General features: G+C 49.3%; 1 protein-coding gene across 14 annotated transcripts in view; it reads right to left on the bottom strand.

Annotated features, from left to right (window-relative positions):
• LOC144804990 (V-type proton ATPase 116 kDa subunit a 4-like) overlaps positions 1-14,301 on the bottom strand; it is a 6,844,636-nt gene that overhangs the window by 2,306,646 nt on the left and 4,523,689 nt on the right. For all 14 annotated transcript variants that reach the window (XM_078671938.1, XM_078672103.1, XM_078672267.1 and 11 more), the window contains one exon: positions 10,055-10,168. In XM_078671938.1, the coding sequence (XP_078528064.1) occupies positions 10,055-10,168 (114 nt within the window). The remainder of the gene's footprint in view (positions 1-10,054; positions 10,169-14,301) is intronic.

The following is a 14,301-nucleotide window of genomic DNA, read 5'->3' as shown; positions in this document are numbered from 1 at the left end:
ATATGAAAACACATATCAAATCCATGGCAAAAAAATCCCGCTTCCATTTGAACTATCTAAGGAAGATGAAATCCTTTTTGACGGAGACAGACCTGAAACTAGCTGTGCAATCTCTGGTTGTCTCTAGGATAGAATATGGATGCACTACACTTGCTGGCCTTCCAAAAATTTCAACAGCTCCACTAAAAGCTTGCCTCAATTCAGCAGCAAGGCTTATTACAGGATCTAGGAAATTTGATCATATCTCGCCTCACCTGAAGACCTTAAACTGGCTACCGTACGAAGCTAGAGTACAGATGAAAATGGCATGTATCACTCATAAAGCGATTCACCACAACACTCCTAAATATCTAGCCCATAAAATAGAAATATCAGGAAGAAACAGACTTGTCAGGAGTGCCAATTATCTACTCTTGAAACCTCCTATCTTTAAAAAGAAAAAAACCTACGAGAGAACTTTCACAGGTGTAGCTCCCAGGATATGGAACGCCCTTCCGGCAAATATTAGGAAAATAACAAACACGATAACATTCAAGAAGGAACTCAAATACCATCTTATGAGCAAGTTCCTTCCATAACAAGACAAACTCTACCGAAGACGTGCCGTTGTTTATGACTTTATACCCTATAGGAAGCAGGATGTGACAGACGGATCCGCAAAGAAATATCACCCCAACTCATTGTAACTTAAAATTCAATTAAGTCCATCCAGTTAGCATTCTCCATTTATAGACTTGGACGATCCTATTGTTTCATGTATTATATATTATGTAACCCAGACCATATGATGTTAAGCGCTAAGATACCCACGGGTCTTGTTCGCGCTATAGAAAACTGTAAAATAAATAAAATAAATAAATAAATATTGCAGGTTCCGGCAAGGCGAGATGTGCCCAGAGTGATGGCCACCTCAGCTCCACTGGTTAGGCGGCGGGATCCGGCAAGGACGCCGACCTTGACGCCAGGTAAGGCGGGAGACGGAGCGGGGAGTGGCAAGCGGCGCTGTGTGCAGGTCTCGGTGGGGACTGTGGGCGAAGGGGGAGACGGATGGCGGCTGGTGCGGGGCTGGTACGTGCAGGATGCGGGAGTGGGCACGGACGGCGCGGCTGACGGTGGCGACGGGGCAGGCGAGCGTGGCGGGTCGGCGTCAGTCGGCGAAAAAGACGTGGCCGGTGGGGGGAAGGAGAGTTGTGTGGTGCCGGTGTGTAAGTTACCGTACATGGGGCTGACTAAGCCGCTGGGGGAGCACCTTTCGCTGGCAACGAAGGAAAAGATATGGAAGGGGTAGTACATTGACATCTTGAAGCTTCTCCACAGGGAGTTGACGTCAAAGGAGGGGTCAAAGGAGGAAGAGCAGGAGTTAGCTAGGCGCCCAAAGGTGCCGCTGACGCTGGACAATTGGTCAGCGGCTTTCCACATATACGTGAGTGTGTATTGTGAGAAGTTTCCGGATTTGGATTTGTACCAGCAGACGATGGGCGGGGCAAAGTTCGGCCGCACCATTTACACGGCCAGCGGTTTGCCACTGGTGCCGCCCCCTTTGCAGCCCGCCCCACCCATGGGGGGGTGGGGCAGGGGGAGTCTAGCGGCCAGGCCACGGTCGGGGCCTGTGGGGACTTCAATAGAGGAGCGTGCGGGCGGGCGGGCGGCATGCCGTTTCCAGCACGAGTGCTCGAAATGCGGGCGGCGTCACCCAGTGCTGCGTTGCTGGGGCTCGGGGGCCCACCGGGACAGCAGCCCGCTCAGGGAGGTGCCCAACCCGGGGGGGGGGGGCAGGGTGGTGGGAGGGAGGAAGGCAGGGGGGGAGCTGGAGCTTTGGGCAAAGGCTCATACGCCGGTTAGGATAGAGCAGATGGAGCCTTGGTTGGCGGCATATCCGCGGGCGGAGGATGCTGCGGTGCTGCGTCAAGGTTTTTGGGAGGGGTTTCGGCTGGGCTATGAGGGCCCCCGGATTGCTCGCTGGGCGGACAATCTGAAGTCGGTGAACGCGCACAAGGGTATTGTAAGAGAGAAGTTGTTCAAAGAGGTCAAGGAAGGGAGGATGGCGGGCCCCTTCACGGAGCCACCGCTGCCTGGCTTGATCATCTCCCCCATTGGGGTGGTGCCCAAGAAAGAGGAGGGGCAATTCCGGCTGATACAACACCTGTCGTGGCCGGAGGAGGAGTCGGTCAATGCCTACATTTCGGCAGATTTGGCGTCGGTGACCTACTCATCGGTGGACGTGGCGCGAAGGCTCGTCTCGGCGGCTGGGAGGGGCGCACTGATGGCAAAATGCGATGTCAAGTCGGCTTTCCGACTCCTTCCGGGCCACCCGGCGGATCACCAGTTGCTGGGGATTCAGTTTGAGGGACGCATTTTTGTGGACAAGGCGCTGCCGATGGGGTGCTCCATTTCGTGCGCGCTATTTGAGAGTTTGAGTTCATTCCTGCAGTGGGATTTTTCCAGACGCACAGGCTCGGAGTCAGTGACGCACTACCTGGTTGACTTTTTCCTGGTGAGGCGGCCCGGTGCAGCAGACTGCAAACGGCAGCTGGACGGTTTGGCCGGGTTGATGGGGGAGTTTGGTGTTCCCCTGGCGCCAGAGAAGACGTACGGTCCCAGTACGGTGTTGTCCTTTCTCGGTATTGAGCTTGACTAGGTCGCCATGGAAGCACGCCTACCGGACGATACGAGGTCAGCAATGCGGGCTTTGGTGGATGGAATGCTGGCAAAAAGGAAGGTGACGGTGAGGGACGTGCAGGTGCTGTTGGGGCATTTGAATTTTGCTGGTCGCGTGGTGTGGGCGGGCCGAACGTTCTGCCGGCGTTTGAGTTTGGCGTTGTCCGGTTTGACATTGCCTCATCACCATGTGCGCTTGTCGGCGGGGATGAAGGAGGATCTGTTCATGTGGCGGGCGTTCCTGGAACGGTTCAATGGAGTGCCCATGGCGCCGGCGGAGGACTGGGAGTGGGACGTCACCATGTACTCTGATGCGGCGGGCGGCGGAGGTTTTGGTCTGTACTGGAATGGCAAATGGTGCGCGGAGCGGTGGCCGGTGCAATGGCAAGCAGGAGGGCGGAGCATTGCGTTCTTGGAGTTGTTCCCGTTGGTGGTGGCGGCCACGGTGTGGTCGGGGGAGCTGGCGCACAAGCGTGTGTTGTTTCAGGTAGACAACATGGCCGTCGTTCAGGTGGTAAACAGGCAGTCAGCCCGGGACCCGCAGGTGCTGAAGTTGATGAGGGTGTTTGTGTTGCGTTGCTTGGAGAATGACATCCTGTTTCAGGCGCGCCACGTCCCAGGAGTGGACAATGACATTGCGGATGCTTTGTCTCGTTCACAGTGGGAGAGGTTCCATGGGCTAGCCATGGCGGCGGAGGATGTCACCGGTACCAGGAGAGCTGTGGTCGGTGGGCGAGCCTGGGTCTTTCAGCTGGTGAAGGCGTCCGTAGCGGTGTCTACGTGGATGGCGTACGAGCAATCCTGGGAGAAATTCCTGCTGTCGGGCGCGGTAAGGCAAGGGGACCGGTGGCAGCGCGAGGAACAGGTGGTGAGGTTCATGTTGGCGCTCATGGATAAAGGGCTGTCGCGGGTGACAATTGCGGGCAAGTTGTCGGCGGTGGCATTCATGGGAAAGTTGTGGTGGGGTTACTCCCCGTCAGCGGGGGAACTTGGGTCCCGGCTGCTGGAGGGGTGGGCGAAGGAGAGGGGCGCGGAGGTGCGGTTGCAACGTCCCATCACGGTGGCTTTACTGGAGGGGGTCATTGGTGCGCTGCCGGCGGTGTGCAGGGATGGGGGCGAGGCGGTGCTGTTTTCCACCCCGATGTCCTGGCTGTTCTTTGGAGCGTTTCGAGTGTCAGAGTTGCTGGGCGCGAGAGGGGGGTTTTGTGGGGGGGATCTGGAGTTGCGAACGCGGGAGGTGGCGGTGCGTTTGCGTCGCTCTAAAACGGACCAACGGGGGGTCGGGACTTGGGTGGGGCTGGGCCCAGGCAGTCGGGAGGGGGTGTGTTCCGAGGCGTGGGGAAGGAGGCTGATGGCGAGCCGGAGCGAGAAGGAGGGGGAGATGTTTGGTCAGGTGGGGGTGACGGAGTGACGGTGGCTTAGGCCTTGTGGGTTCTGCGGCACGCCCTGCGGTACATGGGTGAGGACTGGCTTTCGGGACGCATTCCTTCAGGATTGGGGCGGCGACGGAGGCGGCGCGAAGAGGTTGGGGGAAGGAGGAGATACAGAGGCTGGGAAGGTGGAAGTCGGACTGTTACCGGACGCACGTGAGGTTGCGGGAGGCGGATGGGGTGGTGTTACATTGATTTCCGAATTTTGATATGTGTGTCTTTACAGGTGCTGTGGCAGGGCCAGAGGTGGCTGTTTTGAATGTGTATATTGTGGGACACTCATTTGTCAAGCGAGCAGAGCAGGCGGAGTGGGAAAGACATCGGACACTCAATTTGGGATTGGATGCAGGATTGTATCGTTGTCACTGGAAGGGTAAAGGGGGTAGGCGTTGGCATGAGTTGTTGCCTTTGTTGAATACGATGGTCAGGGGGGGGTGCCCGGATGTGGTGGTGATTCACTAGGGCAAAAATGACTTGGTGCAGTGTAAGGGGCTGGCATTGGTCAAACAAATGAAGAGGGACCTGAGGGAAATCAAAAAGCAATGGGCGGGATGTCATGTGATTTGGTCCGAGTTCATCCCCAGGCGGGTGTGGAGAGGAGCTGAGCGCCCAGGAGCTATAGACAGGGCTCGGAGGAAGATTAACCGGGAGATGAGGGGGTTCTGTGTCAAAGAAGGGGTAGGGCGGATGGAGCATCCGGAGTTGTGCTAAGGAGCGGTGTATTTTTTCAGGGAGGATGGGGTCCACCTCTCTAGGTATGGAATGGAATTGTACATAGTGCAGTTGAAGGAGGCGCTGGATGGAGCTTTGGGGGTGAGCAGGTATCCCAGCAGGTATCCCAGGGCAGGAGTCCTAGGGGGGGTCGGAAGTCGTAAGCGACTTCAGAGTGGCGATTTCCTAAGAAAAAGGGGGGTATTTGCAGGAGGGCTGGGGCTCTATTGGTAGGTGGGGGGTTGAGGTCATTGAGGTCACTGAGGTCATTGCAGTCGGTGGGTAGGGGGGTAGGTTGCTGAGCGGATGTTTGTATTTCAGTTGCAATGTTGGGGATACTTTTAGGGGTGGGGGTGGGGGGCTGTCAGGCAGTTGTTATTTAGTGAGCATTAGTTTTGTTCGGCACAGGCCAGGTGGGTGTTGTTTAGGTGCACCTGATTCCAATAAAGCAGCCTTTATCGCACTATTTTGGTGTCTGTGTCAGTGCTTCCCCCCCACCTACTGGTGTGCCCCAATGGGGTTTTGGGGGGCAGGCGACCAGCGGGAGGCTTGACCCCCCGGGGAAGTTTGGGGCAGCAGGGGGGGGGGATAGGAGAGCACTGCGGGCTTGCCGTACTTTGGTATGGTTGGGCTGGTTGGGCTCTCTTTGGGCTCCGTTTGGGCTTGTCGGGTTTATAACCGGACATTTTGTGTCACTGCCCACCATTTGTGGTGCAGTGACACAGCAGCCGGGTTTTTGCAGTAGAAAAATGTTGTCCCGCCCTCCCTCCCTGTTTTTTCCCCTGTGGGGTGAGGGGTTTGTCCCAGGGGCTTTTTCGGTGGGGTTTTTTTTGGTTTTGAGAGGGGCATTGTTGGATGATGGTGCACTGGGATGTTAGGGTGTCCGGAGTTGTGGTGTCGCTGGAACAGGTGCTGGTATTTGGTGGCGCTTTCCTAAGAAAAAGGGGGGTATTTGCAGGAGGCCTGGGGCTGTATTGGTAGGTGAGGGGTTGAGGTCATTGAGGTCATTGCCGTCGGTGGGTAGGGGGGTAGGTTGCTGAGCGGATGTTTGTATTTCAAGTGCAATGTTGGGGATACTTTTAGGGGTGGGGGTGGGGGGCTGTCAGGCAGTTGTTATTTAGTGAGCATTAGTTTTGTTTGGCACAGGCCAGGTGGGTGTTGTTTAGGTGCACCTGATACCAATAAAGCGGCCTTTATCACACTATTTTGGTGTCTGTGTCAGTGCTTCCCCCCCACCTACTGGTGTGCCCCAATGGGGTTTTGGGGGGCAGCCGACCAGCGGGAGGCTTGACCACCCCAGGGAAGTTTGGGGCAGCAAGGGGGAGGGGATAGGAGAGCACTGCGGGCTTGCCGTAGTTTGGTATGGTTGGGCTGGTTTGGGCTGGTTGGGCTGGTTGGGCTCTCTTTGGGCTCCTTTTGGGCTTGTCGGGTTTATACCCGGACATTTTGTGTCACTGCCCACCATTTGTGGTGCAGTGACACAGCAGCCGGGTTTTTGCAATAGAAAAATGTTGTCCCGCCCTCCCTCCCTGTTTTTTCCCCTGTTGGGTGGGGGGTTTGTCCCAGGGGCTTTTTCGGTGGGGAGTTTTTTGGTTTTGAGAGGGGCATTGTTGGATGATGGTGCACTGGGATGTTAGGGTGTACGGAGTTGTGGTGTCGCTGGAACAGGTGCTGGTATTTGGTGGCGCTTTCCTAAGAAAAAGGGGGTATTTGCAGGAGGCCTGGGGCTGTATTGGTTGGTGGGGGGTTGAGGTCATTGAGGTCACTGAGGTCATTGCAGTCGGTGGGTAGGGGGTAGGTTACTGAGCGGATGTTTGTATTTCAGTTGCAATGTTGGGGATACTTTTAGGGGTGGGGGCGGGGGGCTGTCAGGCAGTTGTTATTTAGTGAGCATTAGTTTTGTTCGGCACAGGCCATGTGGGGGTTGTTTAGGTGCACCTGATTCCAATAAAGCGGCCTTTATCACACTATTTTGGTGTCTGTGCTTCCCCCCCCACCTACTGGTGTGCCCCAAACTCGACCCAAAGGTATTGGACCCCTTTACTTGAGCACCAATTACGTTAAACAAAGACACATTCATGTTTTTGGTAGGCATGGGGAGATTAAGTGATTTGCTCAGAATCACAGTTTGTGAAGTTGACTCGGAGGCTCGAACCTTGGTTACCCAGCTCCAAAGTCGGAAGTCTAGCTGTCAGATCACATCCTCTCCCCAAGGATTTCTTGTAGCTGATACATTTATAGTGGAACAGAGAGGAGGCAAGGGGTAGGTGGTTTATTGCAGTTATTTTGAATAAAGTAATTGGGAAGCTTTCTTTTGCAGCAGATCGTCACCCCTACAGAGGAGATAAGGATTCAAGGCAAATACAAGGTAGCAGTGCAACCTAGCATACCGTGCCTTAGTGGCTGTGACGCACAGTGTAACACGGCTAATGCAGCACCTCCCTGGCCCCTTCTGTGCTGAAATACACAATTACAAAACAACAATTTGTTCGCAAGAGAAAAACACGATCGGTTTTGAACAGAAAAGAAAGCCTTTTCATCTGAGGAGTTGCAAAAACATCAAACAGCTTCAATAAAGACATAAACACTACACAATAAAAAAACAATGGTCCGTTCGCAACAGAACAACACATTTTTTTCCAAACAGAAAATAAAAGCAGTTTCAGCCATGGAACTGAAAACAAATTGGAAAATAAAGCTCGTTCATCCAAGGAGCTGCTAACACATCCTACAGCTTACGCAAAACATTTCAAATAAAAAAACAAATGTGGAAGGCTTAATCCGCCCACCGTCTAAGATGTGAGAGGGTATTTGCCGATCTGGAAACCCTTCGCAAGACAACAGCACATGCCATCATTTTCGGTTCCTCCAGTATCCCGGCAGGCAACACTTCAACTACCAAAGATAAACAAAAGCAGAGCAGAGAGGATGATAATGGGCTGCAGCAATAAAAAGTTACAGTCACCATATTTAAATAGCAAAGATGAAGCTTACCTACATTGTACATCGCATTTTTCAAATGTTAATGCCTGAATGCAGGTTGGAGACGTTTTATTTGTTTATTTTAATTTGAAAACTTGAATGTTCGCATGTGGCTAAAACTTTGGGGCATTGTTAAGAAAACGCGAGAGTTCTGTTCTTCAAATCTATATGATAATTACAGTATGTCCAAAAGTGGTCATTGTAAAACAAAGGAGGATTAGCATTGCGGTCTGGGATGCGCATATGGCAGCGCAACATAAGCAGCGCTCATGAAAAGTGCACTAAAGAAATATTTACAAATAAACAAGACTTTAAGAAGCTTAATCCCCCATAAAAGGAAGCCCAAAACAAACCAACTATCTTACCAAAAATGAGTCCAACACATCGAAAAGTGGAAAAAGGCTGAATAAATACAATGAACAGAGCGGGAGGAGTAGAGAAGAAAGCAGTACTGACACAATTGTGTCATTAAGAAGAGATGGGAGGGAGGAATTATATATTTACATGTAAGCAGCTTTACCTCCAAAGCTGAACACAGGAAATAAGTAACATACCAGGAAACAAAGAAAAAAAAATAGTCTCCCCAAGAACACATAAAGAGCCATAGCGGAATGAGACAGTACTTAGTCCGTGCTGCATGGGAGAAACAGAAGGGAAAAAAGAAGGACCAAAGAGGCAGGGCTGACCACTAGCATGCAAGGATTCCTAAAGGACACTGAAACAAGCAACTCAAAAGCAGGGGGATGGCTTTAAGCCAACATGAGAAATTACAGTAGGTCTCGATTGCTCGACCTAAAAATGGCATTCCTGAAAATGTAATACAGATGAATATATTTCAAAAGTAGTGCTCTGAAATCCTGCATGTAGGCAGAACTAGGCAGTGGTTATGATTATCAATGGATTTTTCCCAGGTGTAGAAAAACACAACTTACTGAAATGATTCCCTGTATACCCGAAAGCGCAGAGTCCTTTGGCAAAAATCCTAGATCTGCGTAGGAAGGTCCTGGGTGTAGCAATGTTACATCACAATTGCCTTGCAAAGAAGCCATCTGCCACAAGGGAAGTTATACACAGATACCCAATATGCCCATATGAGACTACGTGGAGTACATGGTCTGCTGAAAAACTTGTTTTTTTTGTTAGAGCACTGTACATAGTGAGTTCTCCACAAACATGAATCCTTGGTCCAGACACAGTCAACACTCTGCAGGCACTGCCAGCCTTTAATAGGCATCAATAGGTTTCCACAGTAAATCTCTACCCCCATATTATGCTTCGATGATGCTTCCCACTTAAATTTTCCAACCAAATGAAGTCACTGAGTCAACGGTTCTTTACCTGTATTCCTCAGGCCCCTGCGGACCTGTAAGGCTTACTCAGGCAGTCCAAAATTGTTTGAAAAATGTAATAATATTAGTTGATTAATAAAGCACATATACATGATAACATATGCATTAAAAAGATACATTTTAAATGTTAAGTTTTCAAACACTTTGTACATGTGAAGGAATTTGAAATTGGGAGGTAATAGTTTAGTTGGTATCCTTAGCTTAATTTGTGGTGGAAGCACAAGTACAACAAACAGAATCTAGTTTAGCTAATTGGAAGCCTAAATTGAAGCAGCACTTGCATAACCAGACCAAGAAAGAACATGCATTAGAAATTAAAAAGACAGAGATATGTCATAGTCTAGCATATCTGTTGGTGTTTTAGATACAATACATTTTGAAAAGCTCCAACCTTCCCATAAAAATGTAACTTTTGATTTCTGCATATGTTTTTGGTTTGAGAATTAAATACAATATTCCATAGTATGTGTATTTATTTGCTGAACATTTGTGTCTGTATTTTTCGTAATGTTTATAGGTTCAAATCATAGACATTGCTTAGGGGGGTGCCAGCTCCTAGTATGATTCAGAGGACCACAGAAGTGTAAAAGTTAAGAACCGCTGAACTATATTATTCACAAAATTGTTCTGAGAGATATGAACTCCTAGATCAGTCAGAGTATGCCTCAAATTACCAGATGACTTTTGTTTGATGCAAAGAAACAGAAATAAACAATGATGTATGTAGCAGATACATATGTTAGTGTTAATTAATTATAGCAGTTCATGTATATTATGGAAAGGTCATCATCTGGTAAAACTAAAATGAATGACAAAGAAAATTGCGAGCATCAACAATATTGTGTAAACATAAATCAAAGTTTATATGAGCTCCTGAAATACTTGCACTATTATTTCTCGGCAAGAGAACAAATTTAATTTTACCTCTTGCTTAGGCTTCTTCATTCCAATGCCCACGCCCTCACCAACAAGAGTATTCTTCTGAGGAAGATCAGAATTGAGATTTACTGTATGCTTCTCCAAGTTTTCCAGTGCTGTCTATTTAAAGAAAATAATGCAACAATCCTTGTGTTAACTTTACCTTTAAGACTAGCAATAAAGGTCTTTGCATTTCAACCTCAGTACAATGGAAATTCTGACATTTTCCAACAGTAAGCCTCCACACACATCACTCACCTCAAGTGTGATCCAGAGACTGTCCAGGAAAAATTGTGAGCTGGCAGGAAGTGGGGCGAGTAAGACATTTTGCTTACATGGCAATGTTAGAGCATAGAAACTTGCTGCACATTCAGGTTAATATCTTAAGCAATAAACATGGCTATTTGGGATTGGGAGGTAATGGAAAATATTTCGGCTACTAACGCCTGCGCTAAATCCGAAGAACGATCCATCCGTAGAACTTCTTACATATATTATTCTTATTATAGAAGATTATCAGTCAGTGGCCGGAGTATACTATCTTGATGGAAAGACACCAGGCTGCCACGGTAACATTGCACACTTCGTGTGGAAGGTCGAAAGGTGTCGACAGTCGCTACTCAATTTCCACACATGAAGGCAGAGCATAGACAAGTTCCGGTGGAGAACCCTCCCTGCTGCAAAAGACCGCTGGCCATGCTCAACATCCTGTGATACCAAACTCTCTGAACCCAATCCAGACCCACAAGGATGTCTTGGGCCTGGTCATTCCTGATTGTCTTGAGAACTCTAGACAGGAGCGGTATGTGCTGAAAGGCATACGCAAGGCCTGAGGTCCACTCAAGATGAAAGGGGTCTCAGAGTGGGAGTCGCCTTTGAAACTCCAGAATGCAAAACTGTGGACATTGCGCATTCTCCGCTGTAGCGAACAGATCTAACCAAGTGTAGGAAGTTGTCCGTCTATATAGTACACTAGAAAGAATTACACTGTGTAGAGGGTCCAGTCCATCCCCAATGGGCTTACAGAGGCTAAAGTAGATAAAACAAACACTCTCTTCTGTGGTAGTGTGGGCAATCAGTAAGGCTTATCAGAAGGTAGTGCTAAGCATTTGTTGCACTCACAGAGGCAATAAATGAGACACACTCAAAGAATAAATCCGAGGCCAAATTAGAAAAATAACACTTCTTTTGATATATTTTGTAAAATCAAGAACTTTGTTCAAAAGTTAGTACTGTTTGTGATAGAAATTTTACAGGTAGGTAAATAGTTCATACCCATGCACGCTCACACACAATGTAATCCTATGGAAGGAAAAATCATAAATGCAGAACAGTAGGCACAGTTAGTTTCATGGCTACACCTTGTGGGTTTCGAGTTGTAGTGGACCAAGGTACAAAGTACTACCATCAGCTCTTTGGAAACTGACCAGGTTTCATCGGGAGCAGAGTGCTGGTGAGGTTGCAACTGGTGTGCTATGGTGAAGGTGGGGGGCTACCTGAAAACAAGTTGCCCGTAGGCTAAAGTTACAAGGGGTCTTGGAGCAGAGGGCACAGCCGGTTCTTCGTACCCAGACTGGGCGGCTCGGATGCAGAATGGTTGGGGCAACTGGGTTGGATGAGCAAAGATGCTCTTAGCGATTAGGGGCCGGCAGGGGCAAAAATAAGGAAAACTGTGCCCCTCACAAAGTGGGACTCAGTGATGCTGATGTCCCTCAATGGCTGCTTGGTCTTGGTGCAGTGAGAATATGGATTAGACTCAATGTGGATGTTTGGTGCAGGTTGTCTGGTACCCTAGTGCTGCATGACTCTGGTTGGTTCAGGTGTCTTCAAACTTGGTGGAGAGACAGATCTTACCTTCCAGAACACAATTCCTTCTCCTGTTCATCTTCGGCATCTGCTGCATCTGTCCAACTGGGGTGATAGTGATACAAGGCAATGGACTGGACCCTGCTTGTCAGTGCCTGCGGGCTGTAGGGAAGTCGCTCCTCTACACCAAGGGAGATTGTAGGCAATTATTGAAGTGCTAGCAGGCTAACCAAGGCTTTGGTAGTTCCCCAGCTTGCAGGATGAGTCTCTCTGTCGAAATTGTCAAGAGGAGTGCAAGCAGGCAGGGCACTGCGCCAAATGTTCTTCTGCATTTCCCCCCAGGCAGTGACTCTTCTTCATCCTTCTTCTTGTGACCCGTTGATGAAGTCTTGGGTTCAGGGGTGCCCCCTAAATACTCAATTTAGGAGCATTACAGGGAGTGACAGGTAGTAGCTAATGGGCTACTTACATATAGGATTTCTAAACCTTCCTGTGGGAAGTGGGCAGAACCCTGACTCTAAAAGGCTGATTCCTTCCAAAAGTAAAAGGAGCCATTTGAAAATGTGGTGTCCACATCAGCTAGTCCACCTCCCGGGTGGTGTTGGCTTGGTGTGGGCACCTCTCCTAATCTTACAAATTTTCCTGCTGGTCTTGTTGCCCAAGAGTGGGGTCAGGACATGGGGGTTGGCATCTCTGCTCTGTGGAGAGGCCTGGGTTGCATAATAAAGGTGGCAGGCCCTTTGAAGCTTCCTGCCCTGGAATGCAGCTCCTCTGTGGAGGAGATGTAAACACCTCTGTCTAGAGCAGGCTTTGTTCCCGTCTTCTGAGAGTGATGGCTCTGACATTAAGAGGTCAGAAACATATCTAGGTTGGCTGGCTGGTTGAGACTAGTCAGTCAACACACTAGTTGTCAGTAAGTTTTCAGGGGGCACCCCTAAGGAACCCTTTTGGTGCATTTCTAAATAAATCCAACTCTAGCATCAGTGTGGTTCTATAAAGACGAGAAGTTTGGTACCAAAAATCGGGGGATATAATGAAGCCATCATGTAGCTGGAAAACTCGTAATAATGGATGTCCATGTCGTGTATTCAGTATGACTTTCCTGTGCACTTGTGGCATCTAAGATTGAACTTTAGATACCACAGGGACATACCACTCTCTTAGATATGCCCACACATGGGTATAGTGCACCCTGCCTTAGGGCTGTACTGCCTGCTGTGGGGACTGACTTAGCTATTCCACACGCAGTGCATTGCAGGCATCGCATGCAGGGATGTGTACCATGTAGACTCTGAACATTCTGTACACCAAGACATGCAGGCTGCAATGAAAATTTGCATGAGCTTGGTGAGAGATCCCATAGGGTGGTACCATTCGTGCTGCAGCCCTTATGGGCCCTCTTTAGACCCAATGTCCTAGGTACAAGGGGTAACATGTAGTAGGGACATACATGGATATTAAGGTGGTGCCAATTGTGGAATAATGGTACAGTTTAGGGAAAGAACACTAGTATTGGGGACCAGGTTAGCAGGAACCCAGGACACTTTGAAGTCAAAGTTGCATCAGATACCAGCCAAAACGTGTGGGGTAACCATGGCAAAATGGTCACATTTCTGTACAACCCTCCTCCCCCCAATGAATGAGGATGAGACCATACTTTCCCAAGTGAGTATTGATTGTCTAAGTGGAAGAACCTGGAAAGCCCATCTGCATTGGCATGGTCAGTCCCAGGTCTCTGTTCCACTTTAAAGGTCATTCCCTGTAGTCTGATGGACCACCTCAAAAGTTTGGGGGTTTCACCTTTCATCTGCATGAACCATCTGAGAGGTCTGTGGTTGGTTTGAAAAAGGAAGTGAGAACCAAACAGGGATGGTCCCAGCTTCTTCAGGGACCAAACCACAGCAGAGGCTTCCCTCTCAAAGGCACACCAATGATGTTCCCTGGGGAGAAACCTCCGGCTGATGAAAGCAACAGGGTGGTCATGGCCATCATTGTTGGTTTGAGATAGAACAACTCTAACCCTTGCTCAGAGGTATCGGTCTGTGAAATGGAATATCTAGAGTCATCTGGAGCTTTAAGAATGAGTGTGGAGCATATTGCCTCTTTCAGGGTGTCAAAAACCTTTTGACAACAAACTGTCTAGTTTACTTTCTTGGGCATCCTTTTTGAGGTAAATTCTGTGAGGGGTGCCACAATGGTATCATGCCTCTTCACAAACCTCCTCCAATACCCAGTCAAGCCAAGGAATATCATGACGTGTATCTGAGTGGTTGCAGGTTCCCAGTCCAGAACTATCTAGATCTTAGGCTGTAAACGTTAAACTTGGCCTCCAACTGCATGGTGGCCCAAGTATACAACAGTGCCCTGCCCTATCTGGCTTATGGCTGCCTTGATAGTGAGGCCTGCAGTCTGCAGGGCCTTCAAAACCTTGCCATGGTGGTCTAGGT

Source organism: Lissotriton helveticus, chromosome 1_1 (assembly GCF_964261635.1).
Source record: "Lissotriton helveticus chromosome 1_1, aLisHel1.1, whole genome shotgun sequence".
Taxonomy (NCBI): Eukaryota; Metazoa; Chordata; class Amphibia; order Caudata; family Salamandridae; genus Lissotriton; species Lissotriton helveticus.
Note: the sequence above shows the minus strand (reverse complement) of the source record. Positions and strands in the feature narration are given on the sequence as shown.